The sequence below is a fragment of the Pelophylax lessonae genome, assembly GCF_965119305.1.
Source record: "Pelophylax lessonae genome assembly, chromosome: 13".
In the NCBI taxonomy this organism is placed as follows: Eukaryota; Metazoa; Chordata; class Amphibia; order Anura; family Ranidae; genus Pelophylax; species Pelophylax lessonae.
Genome location: NC_138780.1, coordinates 174,072,180 through 174,099,653, shown reverse-complemented (window position 1 = coordinate 174,099,653; position 27,474 = coordinate 174,072,180). Strand labels below are relative to the sequence as shown.

The 27,474-nt window shown below is 44.3% G+C and overlaps 1 protein-coding gene across 2 annotated transcripts in view; it reads right to left on the bottom strand.

Annotated features, from left to right (window-relative positions):
* Positions 1-760: 760 nt before the first annotated feature.
* Positions 761-27,474, bottom strand: part of FRMD6 (FERM domain containing 6) — a 147,645-nt gene continuing 120,931 nt past the window's right edge. For both annotated transcript variants that reach the window (XM_082242666.1, XM_082242665.1), the window contains exons 7-14: positions 22,129-22,284; positions 20,594-20,659; positions 20,225-20,293; positions 18,137-18,311; positions 15,237-15,563; positions 12,527-12,646; positions 6,722-6,813; positions 761-1,578 (exon numbers count right to left, since the gene is read on the bottom strand). In XM_082242666.1, the coding sequence (XP_082098792.1) occupies positions 1,294-1,578; positions 6,722-6,813; positions 12,527-12,646; positions 15,237-15,563; positions 18,137-18,311; positions 20,225-20,293; positions 20,594-20,659; positions 22,129-22,284 (1,290 nt within the window). In that variant the 3' untranslated portion in view covers positions 761-1,293. The remainder of the gene's footprint in view (positions 1,579-6,721; positions 6,814-12,526; positions 12,647-15,236; positions 15,564-18,136; positions 18,312-20,224; positions 20,294-20,593; positions 20,660-22,128; positions 22,285-27,474) is intronic.

Below are 27,474 nucleotides of genomic sequence, written 5' to 3'. Positions count from 1 at the left end.
GAATGTGACGTGACGTCTAATGGAATTTTTAAATCCATTCGTAAGAAGACACGGCGTCGGAGTGTGTAGGCATCCAGGCCTGTGAATCAAAACTGTCTTGTTTGGCCATGGTGATACTGATAGGTGGCTGGGAAAGGCAGCCTCTACATTAAAGTGACTGTGGCCGAAGTTCTTGGTGGCATCCTTGTACAGGCTGGTGATCTGGAGGAAGCTTTCCTCCTATTTCTGTCTCCACAGGCATCCAGGCCTGTGAAATACTTCCATATATTGCATGCTTGAGGTTAAGGCTGAACTCCAGGAAGATACCAAATAACACAAATCAATGCAGCTCTGAATTCAATAAATTATATTTTTTTATCTGCATTACTTAACTGCAGAAAAGAAAAATCAGGTCTCCTGCCCTGCTAGACAAAATGTAAATTATAGAACTGGATAGACACTTAATACAAATCTTTTGACAGGTAATTAATCTCCCATATACTGTGTGTATTTTATCTGTCTAATTGAGCGGTTTGCCTGGAGTTAAGCTTTAAGCTGTTAACTCTGGGACACTGGTTTGGGTACAGTCTGAAGATTTCTTGTTGTTTTCTCTTGCCACAAGGGGCTCAAGAAAAAGGCAAATTCATTCCACTTACTTTGGCGTACACAAACATCCAGGCCTGTGAAATATGTCTATATATAATATATATATATATATATATATATATATATATATATATATATATATATATATATATAGATATATAGATATATAATATAGGAATAGTTTAAGATTACATTGCAATCTGCAGGGCATAGCCATGAAAGAGAGCAAAAGACTACATTGGTTTTCCTGGCCTCAAGGGGCTCAAGGATGCCGATATACTGTAAGGCCAAGACAGCTGTCATGGTAAATTCTCTATCACTTGCATCATGACTACCACTAGCTGTAAGGATCTTGGCCATTTGCAGATACAGGCCAGCAATCTGTAGAATTCCTACGTTTCCACTTACAAAGGCATCCATATCCATCTTACTGAGAGTACACCACAAACTTTGGGGTATCGTCGTAGGTATTGTTCAACCAGAAGGACTCACTGCCTTTCTTGACCACGATTGCCTTGTGAATGTTGACATGCTGTTGGCCAAGTCAACTCTTTAAAAAAGGTCCTGCATCCAAATGTAAAGACCTGGGCCATCACCTGATACAGATTGGAAATCTGTAGGAAGTCTTTCTGCTATAAGCAGTTTCTGTCTGCTTATTTTGGCATTACCAGGCATGAAAGCCAGTAAAATGTTTGTCAACCTCGAAATTTAGACCACAAACTCTGGGACATCATCATGGGTAAGGTCCAAAGAAAAGTACTTGCTGACTTTCTTGGCCACTAGGGGCTCATGAATGTTCACGCACTGTTGAGCAAGACAGCCATTGCAGTAAAGTCCTGTGTCACCCGCGCTGTGACCGCAGCCGAAAGTATAGCTCTGGGCAGTCTCTTGGTATAGGCTGGCGATCTGTAAGAAGTCTTTCTGGTACAAGCGGATATCATCCAGACTTAAGCTGTGGCGATCAGTGGAGGTCTTTGGTTTTCGGCACACCGTCTGCAAAATTTTTTAAACACCGTTAGTTCTCAACCTCAACAAATACAAAGTTATAATAGTATATTAATAAAGTAATGTACATTTGGGCCCCATTTACACTGCCCTGCGGCTAACAAACAAGTGTTGGTGCAAAGTAGTTCCATTTATTATAAATGGCCCCGGCACACCTTCTCAATGCATTTGCATTGCAGTGCAGCACAATCAATGATAAAACACAGTAGAAAACGTTGCATGCACCTTTTTTAGTGCGTTAGGCAGCCCAATAAAATGAATAGGCTGCCATAATGCAATGCACATTACTTGTGTTAATGTAGCTGAAAAGCGTAATTCCAGACTTAGTGGTCAGGAAAGAACTTTGTCCTTGTTAAAGTAATTCAGACGATGCTTTATAAAAGTATTTTTCTTTTTTTTGATCACCTGGGGTTTTTGAAGATGTAACAACTGCATTTGATGAATTTATGTATTTTTTAACATCTGTATTACTATTTTGAAATTATAGCTTTTTAAAGGAAAACACCACTAAACAATATTTCTTTATCAGAAACAGCCACCAATAACTTTACCACATTTTTGGATAAACTTCTAATGAAAATTATTTTTCCAAATTTTAGTTCAAGATAACGAATGCTCCACTTTTGGCAGAAAAAGGCCATAAAGACAGGTTTTTCACCTTCAAGTGTAATTTTCCTTTACGGAAACCATAGAAAAACTAAAAGTGGTGACCTCTCATGTCCAGAAAAACATCCTCTGTACCAGTGGCGGCTGGTTCTTAATTTACTTGGGGGGGGGGGCAGCACCAAGCCCACCCTTTTTGAAACCAATTAGAGCCTCCGGCTGTAATCATGTGCTTTAAAAAAAAAAAAAAGACCCATTGGAATCCATGCGTTCGGGGCCCTTCATGTAGATTAGGGGCCGGGCGCATAGATTATAGGGCGGCGCCCCTGCGCCCTGTATGGACAGGCCGCCACTGCTCTGTACCTTGTCTGAAATTACTTTAACTTTGTTAAAGCGGCACTTTAGTCATTTTTTCATCTTTCCATCTATTAAATCCTCTCCCCTTGTTGTTTTAACTTTGGATAGTAAAATATTTTTTTTTTTCTGCCAGTAAATACCTTATACAGCCCACTTCCTCTCTCTTGTCTGGTAAAAAGCCTAGGCGAATGACATCATGCACAGCTCTCTCTCTCTCAATCTCATAAGAGTTTGCCAGCAAGAGAGGAGGGGTGAGTCATAGAACAGCCAATGAGAGCTGCAGAGCTAGAGGAGGCTCTTCATCCACTTTGTATTTCAATCCACCAATTAGCGCCAATTACACTCCTTTTGTGCACCCTCTACCAGATGTGCTCTCATCTGGGATAAGTGACTGTCCAGTTAAGTATGGTCTTAAAGTTTTGCGTCCCATCAATGTGGACTGAAGAACATTTCTTCTGGATCTCTGGATGTCACAGATACTCCAAACCACCTTCATGTGTAAAATCTGCTCCTCTCAATACCACAACTCAGTCGTACATGCTGGATTGATACACATGCTGGTATAGCTTGGTGCGCTATGAGCACCTGATAAATGTGAGTGTTTTTTTAAATAATAAATTGGTTTCAAAGAGGATAAAGCACTATGTATGGTGATTCTTCCCTATATATGTACGGCTGAGCAGGCATATTGAGAGGAGCAGATTTTACCCATGAAGGTGGTTTGGAGTATCTAGGACATCCAGAGATCTGGAAGAAACATTCTTCAGTCCACAATGGTGGGACAGAAGCGCTTTGAGACCATACTTAATTGTACGGTCACTTATCCCAGGTGAGAGCGTGCACACGTCACTCGGAGTGTAATTGGCACTAATTGGTGGATTTAAATAAGTAGGTAAAGAGCAGACTACACTGAATATTGCTTTTTCATTCTTTTTGCACCCCATGATGAAATGGTTTGTGGGACTATTTTTACTTTATTTTATTTCATTTTTTCTTGAATGGACCTTTAAATCACATGTATGTTTTCATTGCTCACTTATGTATATACCAGTTTGTTTATAAAATGAAACTGAGTTGTTAAATTTTAGTTGGAAAATACTATAAGGCACCAGTTGGTTATTATATATTATTTACACCTGCATATGAGAGTGTGATAGGTGTGGGTGATTCACTTCCCATACACTATATTACCAAAAGTATTGGGACGCCTGCCTTTAAATGCACGTGAACTTGATTGCCATCCCAGTCTTAGTCCATAGGGTTCATTACTGAGTTAAACCAGGCCTTCTTGACCATCATCAGTGCCTGACCTCACAAATGCGCTTCTGAAAGAATGGTCAAACACTCCCATAGACACACTTCTAAACCTTGCGGACAGCCTTCCCAGAAGAGTTGAAGCTGTTATAGCTGCAAAGGGTGGGCCAACTCAATATTGAACCCTACAGACTAATGCTGGTCATACACTATACGAAAAATCATTTAAACTCATTTTAAAAAAACTAACACTTGGCCATGAGACCAGATGATTGTGCCATCATGTAAGGACTGATAAATCATTCAATGGACATAAATGAATCCTTTTTTGTTTGTTTTTTTCACATATACATAGTACAAACAGTTTGGACGAGAAACCATTAACCTTTCAATTCATCGTTCATCCGGCAGAAAATTACCAAACTTGTCCTTCATTTTTTTTGGCTCAAAAACGTCACAACCGATTACCGATCTGTGCCCATTAACTGGCCGAAAAATTAATGAACTGTCCAAAAGACTGAATTCCGGCCAATTTTTCGTATAGTGTATGGCCACCATAAGACTGGGATGCCATTAAAGTTCATGTGCATGTAAAGGCAGGCGTCCCAATACTTTTGGTAATATAGTGTATTTTACACAGGTTTTTTACTTAGCAGCTCACAAGGTTTTGTATTTAAATCTTCATGCTCCATCTAGCACTTGCCTCTAGCAGCTAAGTATTAGTTACAGTATATTCTCACACAAGGAGGCTGTGCAGAAAAATATTGAGTTCTAGTACTACTGTAAGAACAGATGTGTTCTTCCAAAAGTCCCATTCTTTAGGATTGACTTCACTACAGTACAGAGAGAAGGCAGTATGACATTGCTCCTCAGCAAATATGTGCAATGGAATTTCCATGGAAGGTCAAAAAATTGATTCAGCAGATGTTGGCTGTGTAAAGCATTCACATGGTCTTTGATGAGCCAGAACACCTAACTATGGACCCTTTTTGATTATTGTAACCAAGCTGGAGCAGAATGTCCTTAACCACTTCCCACCCAAAGACGTAACCGTACATCCTTGGGTTTCAGTGGTTATGCCGACAAGCATCATCCCAGTACCATTTTTTTCAGCCGGCTATTCTATAGAAGGCAGAAGTGATCTGAGTGGCCAATTAGCCGCTTGATCACTTCTGCGGGTGGTGGAAGAGGGTCCAACCCCCCCCCCCCCCCAACCTCCTGCCGCCGCCTCTCCCGGGATCTTCGGTCCCATAGCGGAGGCCAGGAGCGATGCTGCCGGTGGCGATGGCTGCCTGGTAAAGAGAGAGGAACTGACGTCGTTCCCCTCTCTCAGTAAGCCTGGAAACTGGGAGCGACTAGTATTCATCACTTACGGTTCCGCTCCTTTGTTTACCTGGTCACCAGCGGCCAGAGAGGCAGCCAATCTGACCGATCTCGGTCTGATCGGCTGCATGGGGGCCAGAGGAGAGATTTGGGGGTCTAAAAGACCCCAAATCTCTCCATAAAGAGGACCTGCCATGGCTCATGCGGTCACAAGGAATGTTGTTCATCCCTTGTGATAGCAATAACGTTTGTACAAAAAAAAATAAAAAAAGTGTAAAAAATGTTTTTTGTATAAAATAAAAAATAAAATAATAAAATTGAAAGCGCCCCTGACCCACCGTGCTTACACACAAATGCAAACGCATACCTTACTCCCGCACACATATGTAAACGATGATCTCACCACAAATGTGAGTTACAGAGCGAGAGCAATACTTCTAGCACCATCATGTGCATGTAAAGGCAGGCGTCCCAATACTTTTGGTAATATAGTGTATTTTACACAGGTTTGTTACATAGCAGCTCGCAAGGGTTTGTATAGCACCAGACCTCCTGTGCTACTCTAAACTGATAATCAGTAAAGGCATTTAAAGCGTTGCCTATGGAAAATTTTTAAGCACCGTAGTTTGCCGCCATTCCACAGGCAGATGCAATTTTAAAGCATGACATGTTAGGTATCTATTTACTCGGTGTCACATTGTACAAAAAAATTGGGCTAACTTTACTGTTTTTTTTTTTTTGTTTTTTTTTATTCACGAATGTGTTTTTTTCCCCCAAAAAATTGCATTTGAAAAACCACTGCGCAAATATCGTGTGTTAAAAAAAATGACAACACCCATCATTTTATTCTATAGGGCCTCGATCTAATGTTTGGGGTTCCAAGTAATGTTCTAGCAAAAAAAAGAGGTTGAGTTTTTGCATGTAGGAGCGAAGTGTAAGAATAGGCCTGGGAAGGAGGTGGTTGAAGACCATTTGAATACTTTTAACTTCTGGTTTGTGAGGAATTGACTTACAAGCCTGTAATGTAAACCCTGTATTTACCCAGAAGTCCTTTTACCCTTTGGAGTGGGTGATTTATGCACTTTAGGATAAGCTCCTCTAAGAAAACTCAGGTAAAAAGATGAACTCCAGGCAAACCACTAAACACACAGGTGAATAAATTTATAGGACTGTATTACCAGCGTGAGGATGTGTATTTCTGCCCATCCAGTCCTGAGAGTTACACAACTCTGCCACAGAGCAAGGCCCAGTTTGGCTTGTAATACAGCTATACCTTGTAACTCCCCCAGCCTGTGACTGGACAGTAAAAGAAAAAGCCACATATTGATGAGCTCATCCTTATGTCAGTCTGCTCTTTCCACCCTATCAGCATGTCCCTTGTTAGTACAAGAGCACTACAGCACAATCGTTTGGTTCCTTGTGCTGTTTCTCCCTCTCCCAGTAGGAGCTCTGCTGTACAAGACTTTGAAACCAAGTTAAATTCAGGTACTTATACTGCTTGCATTAAAGAAATACTTTTGCAATAACGTATGTCTTTCATGTCTGCCTGGAGTTTAGCTTTTAAGTTACAGTTTGCTTAGCTGTCGAGGTTTACCTGAGGCAATGAGTCTGTGCTCTGACCACGTAGCTTAACTACTGTTTCTGAAGAGCTTGAAGTTGATGAATTAACTTCTTTAACAATTAAACCTAAAATAAAACAAGCAGGCAGTTATAGGGCAGCATATGGTCTAATAGTCTGTTATAATACAATGCCATACGGTGGGCATACAGAACAAGGGATTTTCTTCTTATTGCAAAAGTGACCAAACCCAATGAGACAACCCAATGCTAAAATGTCCAATCTGCTGTTAGTGAGTTATAATCTGTACAATTAATCTTCTAATGAGCAGGGGCTTCAAAATAACAGGTGCTTCGGTGAGCTCAAAAGGGTCTACAAAAAAGCCCTTCGGTTGCCCATTTGGCAGAGGCTCCCGTTGTTGGCTATGCAGAGAAAAGCAATAGGTTGACTTTAGTGGCTGTCCAGCAACTAGCAATACATATTCACCTTCCATTTGTTCGCCTACGTTTTCATTCAACCACTGAGAGCAAAGAGAAATACACTCAGGGGAGGACAGGGCCAGGGGGCAGGGGAGCAATTGCCCTCTGGGCCGCTTTAATGTCCTGTAAAAAGGCTGCACCGCTTCTGCCACAGACATGCCTAAAGGATTCCTGGTGAAGAGAAGTAAAAGTCCCCACCGCTGACCTACTGAGTGCGGGATGATGGATGGTGTAAACCATGGGTGTCCAACCTTTTTATTTTTTCAAATATTTTATTTTATTTTATTTTATTAGAGAAGGAGAAACGGTAGGCAAGACAACCATAATATACATATGCCAGAACGTATAACAAGGGACATTACAGCCAAGAAAGCAGGGCGTCATAATATCACAACCAGACAGTTAACATTCCAGTACTCCGCAGAACTAGCTCGCCCTCCCCTACAACCAGGGGAGGGACCACCTCTTGTCCCTATACCCTGCAATGACTAAGCTTAGTGTGGTATATAGGGCAACCTGTAACTAGAGATGAGAGCCCACCTGACCGTTACACCCCAATTTTAGATAGAGGTGAGACAGGAAGGACACCGAGAAGATACATATAGGAGCAAAATAGAGAAGTGGTATAGAGAGGGACAGACACGACAATAAAAAAAAAAAAAAAAAGGGGGGAGGGGGGGAGGGAAGGAGAAAAGTCCCCCCGCACGGAGCAGCCCCTCGGTGGTGCCCGTTCCGGGGTTAGTCACACATCAGCGATTTCCCCTTGTCAGAAAGCACAAAGGAGTTCCAAAATCCCCAAATCTTCTCATATCGGTCCCTGCGATGCTGCTTCGTAAGGGTGAGATCCTCCATACGATTTATATCTTCCATCTTGCGCATACAGTCTTTAATCGTTGGCGCCCTAGTGGACTTCCATAACATCGGAATACAAGCTTTCGCCGCACACAGCACGTGAGGAATAATCGATTTCTTGCTTTTGGAAATCGGCATAGGAGATATCTGAAGGAGGAAGAACTCCGGAGTGTCCGGAATAACCCGGTCCGAAAGTTCCCCCAAAAGAGCCCGCACATCGGTCCAAAAGGTCCGAAGCCGGGGACAAGACCAGAAGACGTGAAGCATCGTGCCCTCCTCCTCCCGACACCTCCAGCAGACGTCCGACGCATCTGGGAAAATTTTATGTAACGTGGAGGGTACCCGATACCAACGGGTCAGGATCTTGTAATTTAGTTCCTGCAATTTTGTGCACGTCGGCGTTTTCAGTGCCAATGTGCAAACCTTCAATCTCTGTGCCGGGGTGAGGTCCAGCCGCAGGTCCCGTTCCCATTTCCCTAGACCTGGTAGTACAAAATCCTCAGCCGGGGTGACCAGTAAGCTGTACGACTTGGACAGGGAGCCCGGTAGCCTCCCACTCCCTACAAAGTACTCTTCAAAAGGGGTGAGGTCCCGAACAAACGAGGAAGGGTCCGGCAGTGAGTGGAGAAAGTGGTGTACCCGAGCCGCACGCCAGAAGTCCAGCTGAAAAGGGCCTTCACCGGCCATCAGTTCCGACATCGATGGCCAACGAGACCCTCGGAGGAAGTGCCGGGCCTGAGAGACCCCCCGGTCCACCAGCCCCCGAAATCCCACATCTTCCACACCAGGGGTAAATCCCGGGTTCCCCAAAATAGGGTACAAGGGGGACGTCAGTGAAGAGATGGAGGGGTGCGACAAGATTCGACGGACGACCGCAATCGTCTCTCCAATCGTGGGGTGTGCCCGAACCTCCGGGGGGGTGCCCCCGGCAATCCACGGCAACCCCTCCAACGATGTCGACGTCTGACCCTTCTCCATCAGCACCCACAGCTTGTCGGCCCCGTGTCGCGTGTCCAACCTTTTGGCTTCTCTGGGCCACACTGAGTGTAGACAAATTTTCTCGGGCCGCATATAAAATATATACTATTGTTAAGGTATATAAGTAATAAAATGCCGCCGTGCCCTTCCCACACCGCCGTACCCCCGCACTAATTTAACACAACTAGAGGATGATCAAATGAAATGCAATCAGTATACTGAGGTTTACTTCTTTTGAGAGATATTAAAGAAACACAGTGATTTGAAGTGGTCATGGTGGTAAGAGTCAGAAACACTGCACATGCTCGCCTCCCCCCCCCCACCCCCCCTCCAAGGCAGCCTCTGCCTACCGTTAGTTGGAAGTCGCTGTGGCCATGCCCCCGACCTGACTTCCTTCCTCCCCAGCAAAAAAAAAATTGGCAGTGGTCAGTGGGCCGCATTGCCTGGGTTTCTAGGCCACATGTGGCCCCCGGGCCGCAGGTTGGACATGCCTGGTGTAAACCATGGGTGTCCAACCTTTTGGCCTCTCTCGGCCACATTGAGTGTAGAGAAATTTTCTCAGGCCGCATATAAAATATATACTATAGTTAAGGCATGTAATAAAATGCCGCAGCGCCCCCCCCCCCCCCCCTGCACTAATTTAACACAACTAGAGGATGATCAAATGAAATTAAATCAGTATACAGAGGTTTACTTATTCTGAGAGACAATAAAGGAACACTCTAACCACCATGACCACTTCAGTGATTTGAAGTCGTCATGGTGGTAGGAGTCAGAAACACTGCACATGCTCGCCTCCCCCCCTCCCCTCAACCTCTGCCTACCGTTAGTTGGAAGCTGCTGTTGCCGTGCCGCCGATCAGACTTCCTTCCTCCCCAGCAAAAAACAAATTGTCAGGGGGCAGAGGGCCACATTGCCTGCGGTTCTGGGCCGCATGCAGCCCTTGGGCCGCAGGTTGGACATGCCTGGTGTAAACTGTGTCTGGAGCTGAGGCCGGTTCCATGCCCCACTGGAGACTCTCCTCCCCTGGCCAGCCCCAACCGAGCTCTCCCAGCTCCCCCCAACCGCCCCCCTGCTGGCCAGGTTGGGAACCAGGATTCAGCCGGTGAGTAGAGAGCACGAAGTCGGTGCGTCCCTCTGTTGTTTTTTAGTGTTTTTGGAAACCCTTGGTCCCAAGGGGTGGCAAGACCATAAGTGATGCCAATAAAGACCATTGAATACTAATCTTTCTCTCATTACACACCTCTTGAGTGCAGGAGAATTTTTAGGCTTTAGTGAATGGAAGTAGTCAGAAACCTAACTCGTGTGTGAAGTTAAACTTGAGCTATTGTGCTCTATAAACAGATTTTTTTCCAACCGATGAACTAAGACAAGAGAGGTAAACATGAGTAAGTGAGCGTGGAGCTTCACCAACTGACTCTAGCTAGGGATTACTACTACAGTATTCACCTCCCTAAATATGAAAAAAAAGAATGGTTTCTTATTGAACACACATTTAAAAGAGAATATATATACGAAAACACAGTATATCAAGGTAAAAAATGTTCATGCACATATATAGTTATATATAGAGAAAAAAGGGGCGAGTTTCTTATAGCTGTGGGTGCAGCTGCCTATTATGCTTCTATTGCTGCCCATATCTCAGCCAGTCACTCCATCTGTTCCCTGGCTGACATCACCAGTAGCTATGACATCACTACCTGTGACATCAAAATCACCAATGGACCCAGCCCCAGGGCACCTTCCTTAAAGAATAGCTCCACCTTTGTACGTTTCCAGGGACAAATTGACTATTGATAAGCTCTATTTTCCGACCATATACAGTAATTATTTGTCCTAGTTTTGCCCTTATTCAGCTACTTCTTACTGCTTTCCAAACTTAGAACATTTTGCCTGCATAAAAGATTCATGTTCTATCGAGAAAAATTACTTGTTTCTTTTTCTGAGTCTAAAACCAAATTTTTTTTTTCTGCAGTGACTGAACCATGAAAATGTAGAAATGATTAATTTTATTTGCTGAGTAGATGAAAAGTGCGAGCTTTCAGACAGCTCCTGTTACTCTGTCAGGCATGGTAAGGCAAAATCAGCAAAACAAAGCTTTAGAGGAGAAAAAAATAATCCAATTTATAGGCCTGATATAGTAAAGCTGTCCAGGTTTGATAGACCATGGCTGAAACCAACACATTTTGTGACAGTCATCCCCACCTCACCAGGGTAAAATGACATGCCACCATAACATGAGTTGACTTAAAGGGCCACCCACTATAAGCCATTATTTGACTTTTTTGGTACATGCTACAACTCTGGCGCCCATTCTGCAGCCCAGGGGCTGCACGTGGCCGTTTGGTGCTTACTGTGTGGCCCTCAAATATTTGCTGTGTTTTTCGTGATTACTCTAGCCAGTGCATGATTATGGTATTTAAACTGGATTCTAGCAGGTAAATTATTTAGTTTTTTTATTTTGTTCTACAACGTATCTTGTATACTTTTTTTCTTTTCTGATCTTTGCCCACCTATGTGAATGAGTATGCCCTTGTCCTCATCAACATGGGGACAAGGCGTTTTGCCAGGCGGTCCCCCCCTTCTCCCTCATGTTGAGGACATGGGGCTTGATATGGTTCAGGAGAACCACTTGCCCCCCTCCCCCCTTCCCTGGCCTGCATGTCTGATAAGGGTCTGGTATGAATTTTGAAAGGAACACACGCTTTTTTTTTTTGGTGTGGGGGATCCCCTTAAAATCCATACCAGTCCAAAAGACCTGTTATGGATTATGGAGAGGACCACAGAAATGTTTTATTTATTTTTTTATTTTTGGCATGAGATCCCCTTAAAAATCCATACAAGACCCAAAGGGCTTAGTATGGATAGGACCAAAGGACCTGTTATGGATTTTGGAGGGGACCACAGACATTTTTTATTTTATTTTTTTATTTTTGGCGTGAGGTCCCCGTTTAAAAATCCATACAAGACCCAATGGGCTTGGTATGGATTGGAGGAGAAGGAAACACCCAAAACTCCCAGGTCTCTAGGAGCCAAAATGGGATTTAAAGCAGGGAGTTGTTGGGAATTTCTGAAACATATGTGAAATCAGGGGCTAACTTAGTCCACCGGGCTCCAACTAAAATATCATTTTTGGTTAGATATGACCTTCAAGCAGGTTAGTATTCCAAACTGTATTAGTGGTTGAAGGAAAAAGGAACATGGGAAGCTACATCTTCTGTATCCCTAATGTAAGTCATTCACAAACAAAAGATGGCAGCCACAAGAACTAACTACATTTAGAAAATGAGTGTAACCATGTACCAAGCGTATGGCCTTAACATGCATGTTTATGTGAAATGCACAAAGCTCTGGTGTCAGCCTTTGCTCCAGCAACAGCAGTAATGGGTTGGGTTGGGTTCTCTGCACAGCTTTTCACCTAGATCTGACCAAAAGCATGCAACAATCACTTCTTCTGGAGACAGGTAGACCTGAGAGACTTCTAGTAGATGTTCCTTCTGTACAGATAAAACAAAGCTTTGTCTTCACTCACCGGAATATCCGTTGCTGTGTTGTGACCTCAGCATGTCTTCCGTTATATATACGCAGAGTTCAGGGCTGACATCCAAGGCCAAGTCAATTTCCTTTGGATCATCTACCAGCATCTCAATCTCTACAGGTAAAAATTATTTTGTAAAAACCAGCAGAAAATAGGCAACAATAAGCAGAATATATACATAGCACATATTTTAGGTTTCTGTACATTTGTTGGAAACTATGGATCCCATTTGTGTAATTTTTTAAAATGAATACATAAATAATGTTTAAAAAAAAGCCGGGGTGATATTCTGGGTGGCAATGTTTTCTGATACACAGCAGACGTCCTGTCTAGAAATACCACTGGAGAATATTTGCTGTCCCTTTTAAAGCATACATTTGCTTTGCCTATGCAGGGCAAGCCAACAGGCTCTCCCTAAAATGGATTATATTTACCTTCTTTTTCCTTTTCGAGCTGCTCTGTTTGGCCAGCAAAAGTGAAGAGAAATACCCAGTACATCTAGATATGGGGAGCATGTGACTCATTCTCTTGCCTCTATGTAACAGGGATGGTGCATGGTGGCTGACTGCTCAAGAACCCAGTGCAGTCACATGGAGTGAGGCATGCAGTTGCATGCACAGGGCTTCCTCTTGTGACTCCTGGCAGGAAAATTAAGCAGTGGGGGAGTAAAATCAAAAAGGTAAGAATGTGCAATGCCATCAAAATGTATATTGGTTTACCTTGCATAGGCAATGCATAGGTTCACTTTAACCTTCTGTAGCCGAAAATGGCATCCAGAACGGAAAAAGCTGCACAGAAAAGTTACTTCAGTGTCATAAATAATTTTGTAGGATGTCAAATATCTATTTAGGTTCTTCCATTCCCAACAACAATCCTTCTCTTCATACAGAATTGGTTTGCTGAGATAGGAATGGGGGGGGGGGGGGGGAACAACTCACTAACATTACGCCCTGCTTCAACCCAACCAAAAGTCAGTAGGGGGAATGAGAATGCCAACTGTGAACCATCACCACCCAACATCAGGGTTTATCTTCAACTGTGTTGACTGCATGCAAAGTTCACTGACAATGTTGATATATCTATTAGGAGCCTTCTCAAAAGTATAAAAGCGGTTACAGAAGCAAAGGAAGGAACAACTTTATATTAAAGTGTACCAGTGGATCAGTCTATTTCTCCTATTCCTAACCTAGAGCTCTTTTCAGACAGTGTGCCCATCATAACTCCTCTAACCCAGCCAGAGCTCCTTCAGGCATGGTGTGTTCATCTTAACTCTCCAATCCTAGAGTTTCTTCAGGCATAGTGTGCTCATCCTAACTACCCTAACCTAGAGCTCCTTCAAACATGGTGTGCTTATCCTAACTTCCCTAACTTTGAGCTCATTGAAGAAATGATGTACTCATCCTAACTCCTCTAACCTACAGCTCCTTCAGGTATGGTGTGCTCAACCTATCTCTCCTATCCTAGAACGTGTGCAGGTCTAGTGTGCTCATCCAAGCACCCCTAACCTAGAGCTCCTTTAGGTTTGGTGTGCTCATCCTAACTAACCTAATCTAGAGCTTCTTCAGGCACGGTGAGTTAAACCTGACTCCCTTTAACTGAAGCACCTTCAGGCATGGTGTGCTCTTCCTAATCTAGAGCTCCTTCAGACATGGTGTGCTCATCCTAAATCCCCTTACCAAAAGTTCCTTCAAGGAATAGTGTGCTCATCCTAACTCCTCTAACCTAGAGCTTCTTCAGGTATGGTATGCTCTACCTAACTTTCCTACCCTAGAACTTCTTTAGATGTGGTGTGCTCATCCTAGCTCATCCTAGCTCCCCTATTCTAGAGCGCCTTCAGGCATGGTGTGCTCCAGTGCTGTATTTTGGCCTAGGCCAACAAGGCCCAGGCCTAGGGTGGCACTTTGCAGGGGGCAGCAAAAAAAGCCACCCCCCTCCACCTGAGACTCTATTGGCTCCTGGTTGCTAGAGCCGCCTCTCTCATCCCCCCCTCTCTCTCTCACCCCCCCTCTCTCTCTCTCACCCCCCCCTCTCTCTCTCTCACCCCCCTCTCTCTCTCTCACCCCCCCTCTCTCTCTCACCCCCCCTCTCTCTCTCTCACCCCCCCTCTCTCTCTCTCACCCCCCCTCTCTCTCAACCATCCCTCTCTCTCTCTCACCCCCCTCTCTTATCTCCCCCCTCTCTCTCATCCCCCCTCTCTCTCATCCCCCCTCTCTCTCATCCCCCCTCTCACCCGCCCCCCCCTCTCGTGAGATCTCAGGAGTTCATGCTGGGACTTTTAGTCCTTCAATTTTTAAAGGAGTCACATCCGTTAAAAAGGGAGTGGGGCAAATTTACATAGGATTGGGGGGGGGGGTGCCCAGTTTTAGTCCTGCCTAGGGCAGCACAAAACCAAAATACACCACTGGTGTGCTCATCCGAACTATCATAACCTAGAGCTTCTGCAGACATGGTGTGCTCAACTCAGCTCCATGTACCTGAAGCTCCTTCAGGCATGATGTTCTCATCCTAACTCTTCCAAACCAGAGCGCCTTCAGACATGGTGTGCTCACCCTTACTCCTCTAACATAGAGCTCCTTCAGATGATAATACAAACTAATATACTGCCATACACCACCTTATTCTCCATATTTCCTTTTTCTTGCGTTCATCCGCTTGGTGTGAAAAACAACTGCCTGCAAGAATAAATTTTTCAGAGTGTACTTACCGTCATCCTGGGAGTCATCGTCCAGCCTGTCCTTGTCTGCGCTCTCAGCTCCAGAGGTGTGGGAGCTGCTGTGGCTGGTCATAGAGCTGCCCGTTTTAAGTTTGTGGTGAAGTGATGACCTGGAGAAACTATCCTCTGCTCCAATGTCCCTGGCTTTTGTGTCCGCCTCTATCCCTGAGGTGAGAGAGCTGCTGTGACTAGTCGTGGAGCGCCTGCAGAGGCAACTGTGCTTTGTGCTTCCTCCGCTACTCATGGATCGGTTCTCCAGCTGCTCCATGTCCTGATCTAAAGTGTCACTGATGTAGGACTCTCTGTACAGCTTCTTCTCTGTAATATACAAGGGTTAAAAAGCGATCAAACACAATCCAGGAGCACTTAGCACTAGCTGCTTTATACAGAACTTGGATTAGGGTAAACTGAGGGGTTTTATGACTTTAAAAAGTCACATCACTTATTAGTAGAAGCTGATGATTTGAACCACCTTGTAATATTTTCCTTATCTTTCAGGTACTCTGTTGATGAGGTCTCCACCCTGAGCAATGCATATCTGCTCTGGCCATTACGCTGGATTCCCACTCTCTCTGCTTGGGTGATTGGAGAGGAGAACGCAGTGTCCAGAAAATCCATCTTACCTATTGATTTTTATAATAGTTTATTGAAGATAAAACAGCTGCCTCTGCCTCTACAGACCTAAAGAAGTGGGAGGCAATTCCTACGAAACACAATGGCTCTACTTGTATACTGTTATCTTCAATAAATGATTATAAAATATAGCACTGTTCATGTAGGGCTTGCTGTGTGTTGACTTCTTAGGCCTCCCTCTGATTACTTGCAGACAGTTGCTAGGGGTTTCTTCACATATCCCTCCTTACTCCCGTTTGCTCTTACTCAATAAACAGTCCAGGGGGATTTGTTTTTTTTGCATTTATTGTGGAAATTGGATGGGAGAAGTGAATAGTGGGATACTCCAAGTGAACTATTTACAGTAAATAAGGACAACTCTCACTTGGCCTCACCCGATCACTCGTGGAATTAGACACGCTGCTTTGAACATACTGCCACTTGTATGGAAGAATTAAGTCTTCTTGTTCTCTCTAGCAACAGACTTGATGCAACTACTTCATCTTCAGGACACTCTCTAGCATCCCCTTGACTGACACCCATACACTGACTCTTCTACTTGAAGGGATGGCCCTCACAGGACAGGCCCCATGACACAGATCTGTACTCACTGCAGGCAGAATCAGATCCTTCCTGGTGTCTCCCTTCTAGTTAGCTCTGCAGGACCTCTGGGTTCAGCTTCAATCTGACTTTCAGGCCCTCAGGTCGACTACCCAAGGCTGCATGACAGCTTCTACAGAGGAGGGGCAGCCGCCCTCTCCCTCTGGGACCCCGCTATCCAGCTGAAGACCCCGAGCACATGTGCCTCTGACATTTATACAATCACCCAGCATGCAATGAGGCACTTTCCTCTGCCAATAGACAGGATTATTACAATGCCTGAACCCTCACATGTCAGATTTCCTCCCACTGGCCAATATGCCTCCCTATTGGACCAGTGTGAAACATTCAGACAAGCTAAGCTGCACCTGAGCACCATGAGCAGACCCTATCAATAGATCTGGCTCCCTGGTAGGTAGAGAGCACTATAAGTTTACCTGGTAAACAGAAAGACCCAAAAACTATACTCTTCTAGCACTTATATCGGAGGGTGCTACATCAAAATGATCAAGTGAGACATTTTTCTTCACACCAGCTGCTCCTCTCCAAACCTGCCGCTGGGCAGCCTCCAGCAGCACAAGTCCAGCACTGTCTTCTACCCAAATTTGACACAGTCCCTGCTGGAATTCGAATCTATTTTCTATAATGGAAATTGTAACAGGAGGAGTTGGAACTCTTCAAAGTCGATGTAAACGGGGCAGTGCCATCTTAAGAGCTTTAAAGACCCCTGGGCAATGCAGTGCACTGGGGCCCTGCCTACCCAATCACCCAAGAGAATAAAAATGCAAATTATCGATAAGGCGATATTTATTGGTACAGCAGTGCCAGGGTAATGGCAGCTTCCAAGTTGGGCGGCTGGGTCCGGTGAACACACACACGGACGGGATTCAGACTCAACTGTCCTGTGTGTGCGCCTGCTTCCGTGGAGGTGGACAGGCATTCCTGCAGTATTGGGCTCCCCCTCCATGGCCCAAGTGGTCTGACAGCAGCGCAGGGCCGACAGGTGATTGCCATCTGCCAAGTTCGGCGGCGGGATGCACACGGGAATTGGGACAAATGCTTGCCTGGGGCTGGGTCGCTGGGCAGGTAGGGCCCCCCGGGCAAGTGGGGCCCCTGGGCAACTGCCCAGTGTACCCATTCGGTAAGATGGCACTGAAACGGGGTTGGTAATTACACCAAGGAGATCTGGTAGTTTTACTTTAAATACTTTATTGTACTTTGAATTAGTAGATGAATCTGTGCCATTGTAATTACAAATTGTCATTTTATTCAAAATCAGAGACAGGACACATACTATCAGCCAATCTAGAGTAAGCCTCGGTATTAATTATCTTGAAAAACCTGCTCCTTTTGTCCTACGCTGTTGGCTCAGAGTGGTGACTTCTGCGATGGAACTAAAAGAATACTGTCCAACTGATATCAATCTGTCCGGCATTATTTAGTGTTCTAAACAGCTGTAGCCTTCTGGGACACTTAAGTCACCATTGGGTAAATATATATCTCCAGTGCAATGGTGGAAAGTGGTGGGACCACTGTGGGCCTTCCACAGAACCCTAGAGTTCCGCTGAACCCCAGGTGAGAAACCCTGGTTTAAAAAAACAAAGACGTTAGCCTTTCAGAAGTATCCCATAAACCATTAGTGGATACATTTTGACCTGGAACAGTCAAACATTACCCACCTTCATTCTCCTCTAGCAGTCGAACTTGCCGTAGTACTGGCTGGAGTTTCATGTAGAGTTGGTGACTGTTACTCAACAGCTGAAGGAGATGCCGTGAGCGCATGGAGCAGCCAGTATAGTAGGTCAATTTTCTGGCCGAGGGTAAGCCATCCGGTAAGATCTCAAACTTTTTGCCCTGAAGGAAATATAGAAACAAGTTGCAGATAACAGTTTCCAGTGACTCATTAGGATCTATTTAGTAAAGGTGTAAAGACTGAACATTCACTTTGCTAAGTGAACTGCCTCTGTTCCTTTCGTAAACCAAAACACAGTGTTATTACTAAAATGTAACATATCAATAGGCTAGTGTGCAAAAAATATTCACGTGTGCAATGTCCAATGTAGCACTACACTAGAACGAATGGGGATTTCAGATTCTCTGCTGCTGTGATCCAAGTGCTGCTTTTCTCAAACCACAGGAACCCTTGAAATAACATTCACGTGTCAGAGAACCCCTGACGAAAAAAAATTCACCGGGGGCCATTTAAAAAACTCCCCTCCCTTATAGTGTCAGAATGCTACACTTCCAGACAGCTAAAAAAGATCATAGATGTCATGCTGCTGGCTCTGCCAAGTGGCGTTGGCACCGGTACTATGTACGCACCATCAGATAGGAAGTCAATCAGCCTCTTTTCAAGGAACCCATAGCAATCTTTTCAGGAACCCTATACTTTCATGGAACTCGGGACGAGAATGGCTACTTTTTAGAGGATAAATTACTCTACAGCACATGCAACTACAGAAGTCATTGAGTATTTAAACATGAACCCCTAGCAATCTTTGCAGCAACACTAGGCTTCCATGGAGCCCAGATTGAAAATTTCTGTTTTAGAGTATAATTTACTCCACTGTGCATGCAGCTACAGAGGTCAGTGAGTGTTTAAACAATCTTTTGTCACTTGTTAAAAAATATTCAAATATTTTAATGTTCATAGTGTGGGCACACATGCACTTTAAGGCTCCTTTCATACCCAAGCAGTTCGGATCGTGGGTGGAATCGCCGCAATTCTGTCAGCGATTCCAGAATCACAGCAAAAATGCAGAACATGTTTGTGATGCTCTTATTTCTTAACCTCCCTGGTGGTAAGATTGTTTTAGATTTTAGGTGCTGAAAGCGGTACCATTATTTTACTAATTTTATTAAACTGCAGGCAAGGGCACTGGAGAAAGCACTGGGGGGCAAATTAAGGTCAATTTATTTTATTTAGTAATGTAATCCAATAGGATTACAATGTATCAGTGTGTTTGTGTTTTTAACTTTTTGAATTTGCCGCCGGTTCCACCCCCCTGTGACGTGACGCTCCCAGGGAACGGAAGCCAGGGCACACAGCATCAGGCGGAAGATCCGGCCACCGTACACTGGCGGAATACATTGCGGGATCCCGGAGACAAGGTAAGTAACCTCTTCCAGGATCCAGCGATCCTCCCTGGCGGTATCCCAAAGTGTGGCTTGGGGTTACCGCTAATGATACTGAAATTCCACCCCGAGCCACACTCGGGAATACCGCCAGGGAGGTTAATAGCACCCCCATAAACGCAGAGATTTTGCCACGTTTGTCGAGGGACAAATCACGCTACAATAGCGACAAAAACTGTGACCGCAAACGCTTCTGGCTCTGTGCCAGGATTTGGTATATGAGCTTCTTTTGGAGCGTATTTGAAGCTGAGGGAGGCCTATTCAAATAAATGGTGCCGCTCCAAAAACAAACACTCTACAACATTTTTTTTTTTAAAAAGCTAAAAAAAAAAAGGAGGGGTTGCAGTTATCGCTGCAGATCGCTCAGGTGTGAATGGAGCCTAACATGGTCAAAAGTAGTAGCCAATTTCACTCACTTCTAAATCTTAGAGCATTTAACTCCTCATTAAGTTCTTAAGAGGGATAATCCTGCCATACTTGGCGCCTGCCTGAGGTTTGTTCCCGCATAATGCGATCTTTGTTGGACACAGCGATTACCGTACAGGAAGGAACACACATACATTTTTTAAATGTTTAATTCAGAAATTGTGCCTCCCACCCAGACCCTTCTTGTTTTTTTTGTAATCACTTACCACAAATACCAGTTTTCCCACATTGGTCCAGGGGAAGTCGTACAGCAGTTGCTTTTCGTCTCCTGTACTCTAAAAAGGGGAGAAAAATCTTAGACAATGTAAACTTTTTAAAAAAACGTCATCTATGAATTTATATATAATGATATATACACATGGGACAGTCATTAACTATTCATGCATGCTGAGAACTGGTCAAAAATAGGCTTACGCGCCCCAATGGAATTACCCAACTGGCCACCCCTGTGAACACAAGCTCTGATACAGGTACAGTGTCTAGTTAGGATAAACGATAATTAAATAAGGATTCACAATAATTAAATAACGATTCATCGTGAATGCTCTTTACAGATTTAGTATTGAAGCACCAACCTGGAAGATTTGAATTCCTCGCAGGGTTAATCCAAGGAGCAATGAAGCTTCTACCTCCCTTTTATCCTGCAAAATTGAAACCAAATATAAAATGATTAGTTTTAAAGCTGAAGCTGAATCTGCTTCAGTGGCGTCACTTGGGGGGGGGGGGGGGCAGTGGGGCCATGGCCCCCCAACATTATACTGTGCCCCCCCAACAGGATCCCGGCCCCACCTCCTGCTCTGGGATGGCGGGTCGGTAAGCCCAGATTGCGGGTTCCTGACCCACCATCCCGAGAGCATCACTGAAGAACAGAGCCGAGGCTTCCTGTATAGTGCCATATCCTGTCACAGGGGGAGTGATACCAAATGCGCTCCTGTAAGGGGAGCGATACAGGAAGCATTGGCTCTGCTCTATACTGCAGCCTCATGCTTTCTCTAGCGCTGGCTCCTGTCACACTGATGGTCGGGAATGGTGGGTCGGAAACAGCCATCAATACCTACTAACAGTACCCGCCAGCAGTACCAGCCAACAGCACTAACCAGCAGTACCCACCAACAGTACCAGCTAGCAGTACCAGCCCTGGAGGACAGCCAGCAGCAGACACCAGCCATACCCGCCTGGGGGACAGCAGCAGCCAGCAATACCTGCAGGAATTCTGAGGAAGAAGTGAAGATTGAGGTCAGTTGAGATGCAGGTAAAGCGCAGTGCATCCGTGTGAAAGCAGCCTTAGGCCCCTTTTACACGATTGGTCTGACCGGGTCCGGCTGTCTGTTTTCAGGTGGACCCAATCGGACCCTCCATTCGCCTCTATAGAGCGGCAGATTTAAAGAGACTCCAATGCTTTGCTTCAGTTATGAATGAGCCCAACGTGTGATCAGTATCAATCAGTCATTGTGTTCATTCAGGAAAGGAAGGGGTTGGTAAATATGACATATTTACTGGACTCTTCCTCCACTCTCCATCCGGAAGAATCCTATTGTGTGCTTACACTTGCCGGCAGTAAGAAGAGGAGGGAAGCCAGACGCACTTCCGGGGTAGGGCAAGCACACAGGGGGGCCTGGCAGGTGAAAACTTATGGTGCACAGGGAGTTTGATCAGTGTGGCTGGGGGGGCAATTACTGGAACCAATGCCCCTCTGCAGAAGCTGAAAGTCAGTAGGAGGGAGAGGAGAAGAAGCCAGCTTTTAGCTGCTGCAGAGAGAGTAATACAGGGATCAGTTTCCAGTAATTACCCCCCCCCCTCCCCTCCCCGCCGATCACCCTCCCTGCCCACATTGAACTCACTTTGCTGCCTCAGCCCCCCTGCTGACCCGGGCCCCATACAGAAGGACTGGTGGTATCCCCTTATCTGCGGCCCTGCCCACAGGTGATGCTGAGCTTCCATTAATGAAATAACTGAAATCCAATGAATTAAAGGGGAGGACCAGGGACAGTCAGGCCGGGGAAGAATTCTATTGTATTGCTGGATCTTTCCCTGGGGTTATCACACACAGCCAGGTAGAGCTTACTGGGGCATACAGCTTACACTTCATACCCTCCGTCTGCCTTCTCACCTTGTATAACCTGTAGTAATGGACGCAGAGGTCGTCGAGTCTTGCGGCTTCTTTGATATACATCAGTTGTGCTTCTGACACGCTCAGTGCAAATTGGTCGCGGTGAATATTAGGAATGTGCTTGAGGATATAATCTTTTCCTCGCTTCTTAATTATCTGCAGAAGAAAAGCACAATGAGCAATGTAGTGTCAGAGAGGGATACAGCTCTATGGCAGTGCATTACAAATACTTGGCTGCAGCTTAAAGTGGAACTTCACTCTCCCAATCAACATTGATTATTTTTAATCCTAATGCTGCTATCATTAGTAAAGTAGATCATATTTACTTGTTTTGAACTTTTGTTTCTCATTTCTTCAGTTACTTCCTGGTTTCATGCCTAGGCAAATTACGTCATACATCCCAGGAGTCTTCAGGAGGGAATGAGAGGTTTTCTCAGCTAAGCACACTCTCCAGCATGCATGCTTGAACTAAAGGCAAATGTATTCCAGGAAGTAAATGCTATATGAATCATTGCCCTTACTCAAGATGGCCGCAGACAGAATTGCTAGGGGATGTTTTTCAAAGTGATTTCTAAACAAAATAAAGCATGGAGACATGGATGGATGTGGGAGTTTGCTTTGAATATTAAAAATTGAATAAAATATTGTGTTTGATTTGTGGTGTGCAGATCCGCTTTAATCTGCTTTTGTTTTACCTTGTCCCCCCCCCCCCCCTCCCAATTGACATGCTAATGATATTTCCAAATAAAATCTTTACATTTTCATTGCATGTCTTATTTTAGACACAGTGACACAATCAATCTATACTTCTCTACGCAATGCAGGCAGATCATGTCTTGTGGGAGGAGCCAGCAGGGTGCTGTACTTGGCTTCCTGAAAACATCACAGCAACCTGCCTCAGTACTTCTCTACATAGTCCTCTGCCCTCATGCAAGCAAATATCAAAACATCTTGATGGGTGGATGTTAGTCTGTAGAAGTGGGTGTCCCTAGGCAGGCTGTATTTGCATGCAGACCAACCTAGATAACACCTACACGTGAGGGAAATGAAAAGAAGAGGGTGCTACTACCCAAGTGTTATTGTACGTTTTTGCAGCATCCCAAAAACAAGCCCTGAATAGGACTTGAAGCACAGATTAGAAAAGAAAAGAAAGAGGGCGCCACCACCTAAGTGTCATTGTAGGTTTTTGCAGCATCCCAAAAACAAGCCTTGAATATATGACTTGATGCACAGATTAGAAAAGAAAAGAAAGAGGGCGCCACCACCTAAGTGTTATTAGAGGTGGTTTCTGTACCTTAAAAGCAAGCCTTGAGTATGACCTAATGCACAGACTGGACAAGAAAAGAAAGAGGGCGCCACCACCTAAGTGTCATTGTAGGTTTTTGTAGCTTCCCAAAAACAAGTCTTGAATATGACTTGATGCACAGATTAGAATAGAAAAGAAAGGGCTCCTTCACCTAAGTGTTACTAGAGACACCCACTTGTGATGCTTGCTGAGCCTCCATGGCTGAAAGAACTGAAATCCAATGAATGAAAGGGGCAGGCCAGGGACAGTCAAGCTAGGGAGGAAAGAGCTAGATGATACTGGATATCCAACAGCCAGGAAATGAGACGGGCCCTGACTTGCTACAGGTTTTAATGCACATTGTGAGAAGCTCACAGTGTGCAGTGAAATCAGAGTAAGCCATTTCAATCCAGGAGAGAAGTCTGTACAACTGTGCAAGATTGAAGGGAGGCTGGAGGTCGGATTTAGCAGTTTGGTGTTCCTTTTTATAGAGGGCAACGGATGGGAGGAGTTGGGAACACAACATGGAGAACCTATTGTTTTTGCTGGGTAAAGGCTAAACACATCTTCTATGAAGCCAATACAAAGTGTGCTATACACACCTCATCCATACTCTATATTCAAACAGAACGCACTCAAAGGTCAGAGCACCCAAAGTGAAATTTTAGTGTGCGGAGTCACCCTTTGGCTTCTTATGTAGACGGAAGAAACTGTCAGCAACACTGAAAACTGAAGGCCTGTGTGGACTAAAACTTGAAGCCAAATGCTGACTGTTGAGTACAGGCAACAAGACTCTCTGCTGCTCAGATAAGGTTTTCCCCCCTTCTCTATTGAGTCCAGACTGGTGGACTGCACACAGGACCGTCTTTAATATTGATTGGACCCTGGGCAAAAATTTTCTTGGGCCCTCTTGAATCCACTTATCAACTATTTGGGGGCTCAAGGGGCAGCTGCTTTGGGCCCCACAACAATGATTGGACCCCTGGCAGCTGCCCCTTTTGCCCTGTGTTAAAGACAGCCCTGACTGTACATATTATAAGTCGATTAGTTTATAGGGGTGTACCAAGACACTCTCTTGCTCAGATGAGCTTTTTAATTAAAAATGGACTTGAAGACTGTTCATACTATAGTTTATAGGTGTGCATCAAGACTCTCTGCTGCTCAGATAAGTTTCTTCTTCACTTTATTGAGCTCTGCCCAGGCACAACTGGCACATCCTGTGCGCATGCCTATGGTACACAAGTCATAAATAAGTCATGCCAGTTTTATAGGGTTGTACCAAGACTCTCTGCTGCTCAAATAATCTATTTCTTCCTCTGTAGACACTTGTTAGGATACATACCAATGATATGTCTCTATACTGTACAAATCAATTCACAAGCAAACTGTAACAGCACATTCAAATTTACGTAGCACAGCTGGAGGCCAAAGGAAAGTAGCCTTGCAAGGGGGTTTCCTTGAAAACATTGGATTGTGTATTGATCCCTGGTACCTTATATAGTAGGTGTAGCCAACATCCCGGATAAGAATCTTAAAGCAAAATTTGGTGCCTCAAGCCAAAGGGGTGGGACTTTAGGGGCTCAGTCAGGTAATAGAACACATAGTAAGTAAAAACTGTTACAATTTATTGAAGGTAATTTACATAATAATGCATATAATGATAATCATCATAATGTGCCAATGGGTTATAGACCCATGTGAGAAGGTGAAAATAAGATAGAGAAGTGACAATGTGAATGGTGACTCTGATATAGATCTCTGTCTATTCTTGCTCATATATGACTGTGAGCTTGTTGAGAGAGAGTATATCTGAAACTTCGACGCGTTTCGGCATTGTTAATAGTATACTGCCTTTATCAAGGAAGAGGGGGGGCCACCATATCTGAAAGATATATAGTGGGTACATGTCAAAAATGCAATGCATAAAAAATAGAGAATTTTTTATTATAATGTGATGAGGTAAGTATACACATACTTGTGACTAAAAAGTCGGATCCCGGACCTTTTTATTTGTTCTCCCAAAGCTATTCACACAGGATTTTGGAGGACTTGCTATCTCTGTGATGTAAAGGATATAAAAATGGTGGTAATGAGAGTTTGTGCTTTATAATTATGAGTAAAGAAGGGGGTAACTTTCCACGGACTTACATGAAATGTAGGTACTTTGACTTGTGTGGGGGGAACCCTTCTTGGTTTGCCTGGAATATTGTAATAATTGCACATTATATCGGAGTCATAGAGAAGATTTTATAGTTTCTTTCATGAACCACTATATATAATCTTGAGTCACTTACAATTGTGGGTATGATGTAGGTGTACCAGCAGGGGTACACCTGGGTAATCCTGTGTGAATAGCTTTGGGAGAACCAATAGAAAGGTCCGGGATCCGACTTTTTAGTCACAAGTATGTGTATACTTACCTCATCACATTATAATAAAAAATTCTCTATTTTTTATGCATTGCATTTTTGACATGTACCCACTATATATCTTTCAGATATGGTGGCCCCCCCTCTTCCTTGATAAAGGCAGTATACTATTAACAATGCGAAACGCGTCTGAAGTTTCAGATATACTCTCTCTCAACAAGCTCACAGTCATATATGAGCAAGAATAGACAGAGATCTATATCAGAGTCACCATTCACATTGTCACTTCTCTATCTTATTTTCACCTTCTCACATGGGTCTATAACCCATTGGCACATTATGATGATTATTATTATATGCATTATTATGTAAATTACCTTCAATAAATTGTAACAGTTTTTACTTACTATGTGTTCTATTACCTGACTGAGCCCCTAAAGTCCCACCCCTTTGGCTTGAGGCACCAAATTTTGCTTTAACCACTTGCCGACCGCCGCACGCCGATCTACGTCGGCGGTCAGCCCCTCACAGGCAAAGTGACGTAGGGCTACGTCACTAGCTTGTGAGGGTCTAAGGAGCGAGCGCGCGCCGCCGGAGGCGCGCTCCCGTTCCCGTGTGGTCACGGACCCCCCCGCGCGTGTGACCGGCGGACCCGATGTCCGCCGGCCACTCTGCGATCGGCGGGGGAGAGGGAGAAAGTCAGGCAGCTTGTGTAAACAAGCTGCCTGTCATTCTCCCCTCTGTATGAGAGCTGATCATATGGATCTACTATGTAGATCCGTTGATCACTCTGCATACAGCTGAAGCCACAGCCAATCACAGTTAGAATCACGCCCCTAGGGACACACACAGCCCCTCCCTCTCAAATAAAGTTAACCCCTTCACTACCAGTGTATTTTTACAGTAACAGTGCATATATATAGCACTGATTACTGCAGTAATGTCACTGGTAACCCTAAAAGTGTCAAAAATGTCAGTCAAGGGTCCGATCTGTCCGCCGCAATGTCGCAGTACCGCAAAAAAAATCGCAGATCGCCGCCATTACGCGTTAAAAAAAAAAACAACAAAAATGACAAAAATCTTTCCCTTAGTCAGTAAACGCAATAACTTTTGCGCAAACCAATGGAAATACGCTTTTTGCGATTTTTTTTACCAAACATAGGTAGCATAAAACAAATTGGCCGAAAATGTTAAAAAATTTTGATTTTTACATTTTTTTGGGGGGGAATTTCATATAAAAAAAAGGGAAAAATATTGCTATTTTTGCAAAATTGACGCTCTTTTTTTGTTTATAGCGCGTGATCAAAAAATCGCACAGGTGATCAAATACCGCCAAAAGAAAGCTCTGTTTGTGGGAAAAAAAGGACGCCAAATTCGTTTAGGTACAGCATCGCACGACCGCGCAATTGTCCGTTAAAGTCACGCAGTGCCGAATCGCAAAATACCCCCTGGTCGTTTAGCAGCCAAATCCTCCGGGGCTTAAGTGGTTAAGATCCTTGAAAACATTTGCCCAGGGTAGCCTGAACTGTGAATGCAGCCTTAATGACAGGTCCTCTTTACTAGCAGAGCAGCTCATTTTGAACATTATGAAGCTGATTTTGTTCCGTCCTTATCTGCAGATTAGTGCTTGGCTCCCCGCGGTGTAGAAGATGAAGTTTTGTGGAGTTAATGGCCGCGAGTATATTGCATTCT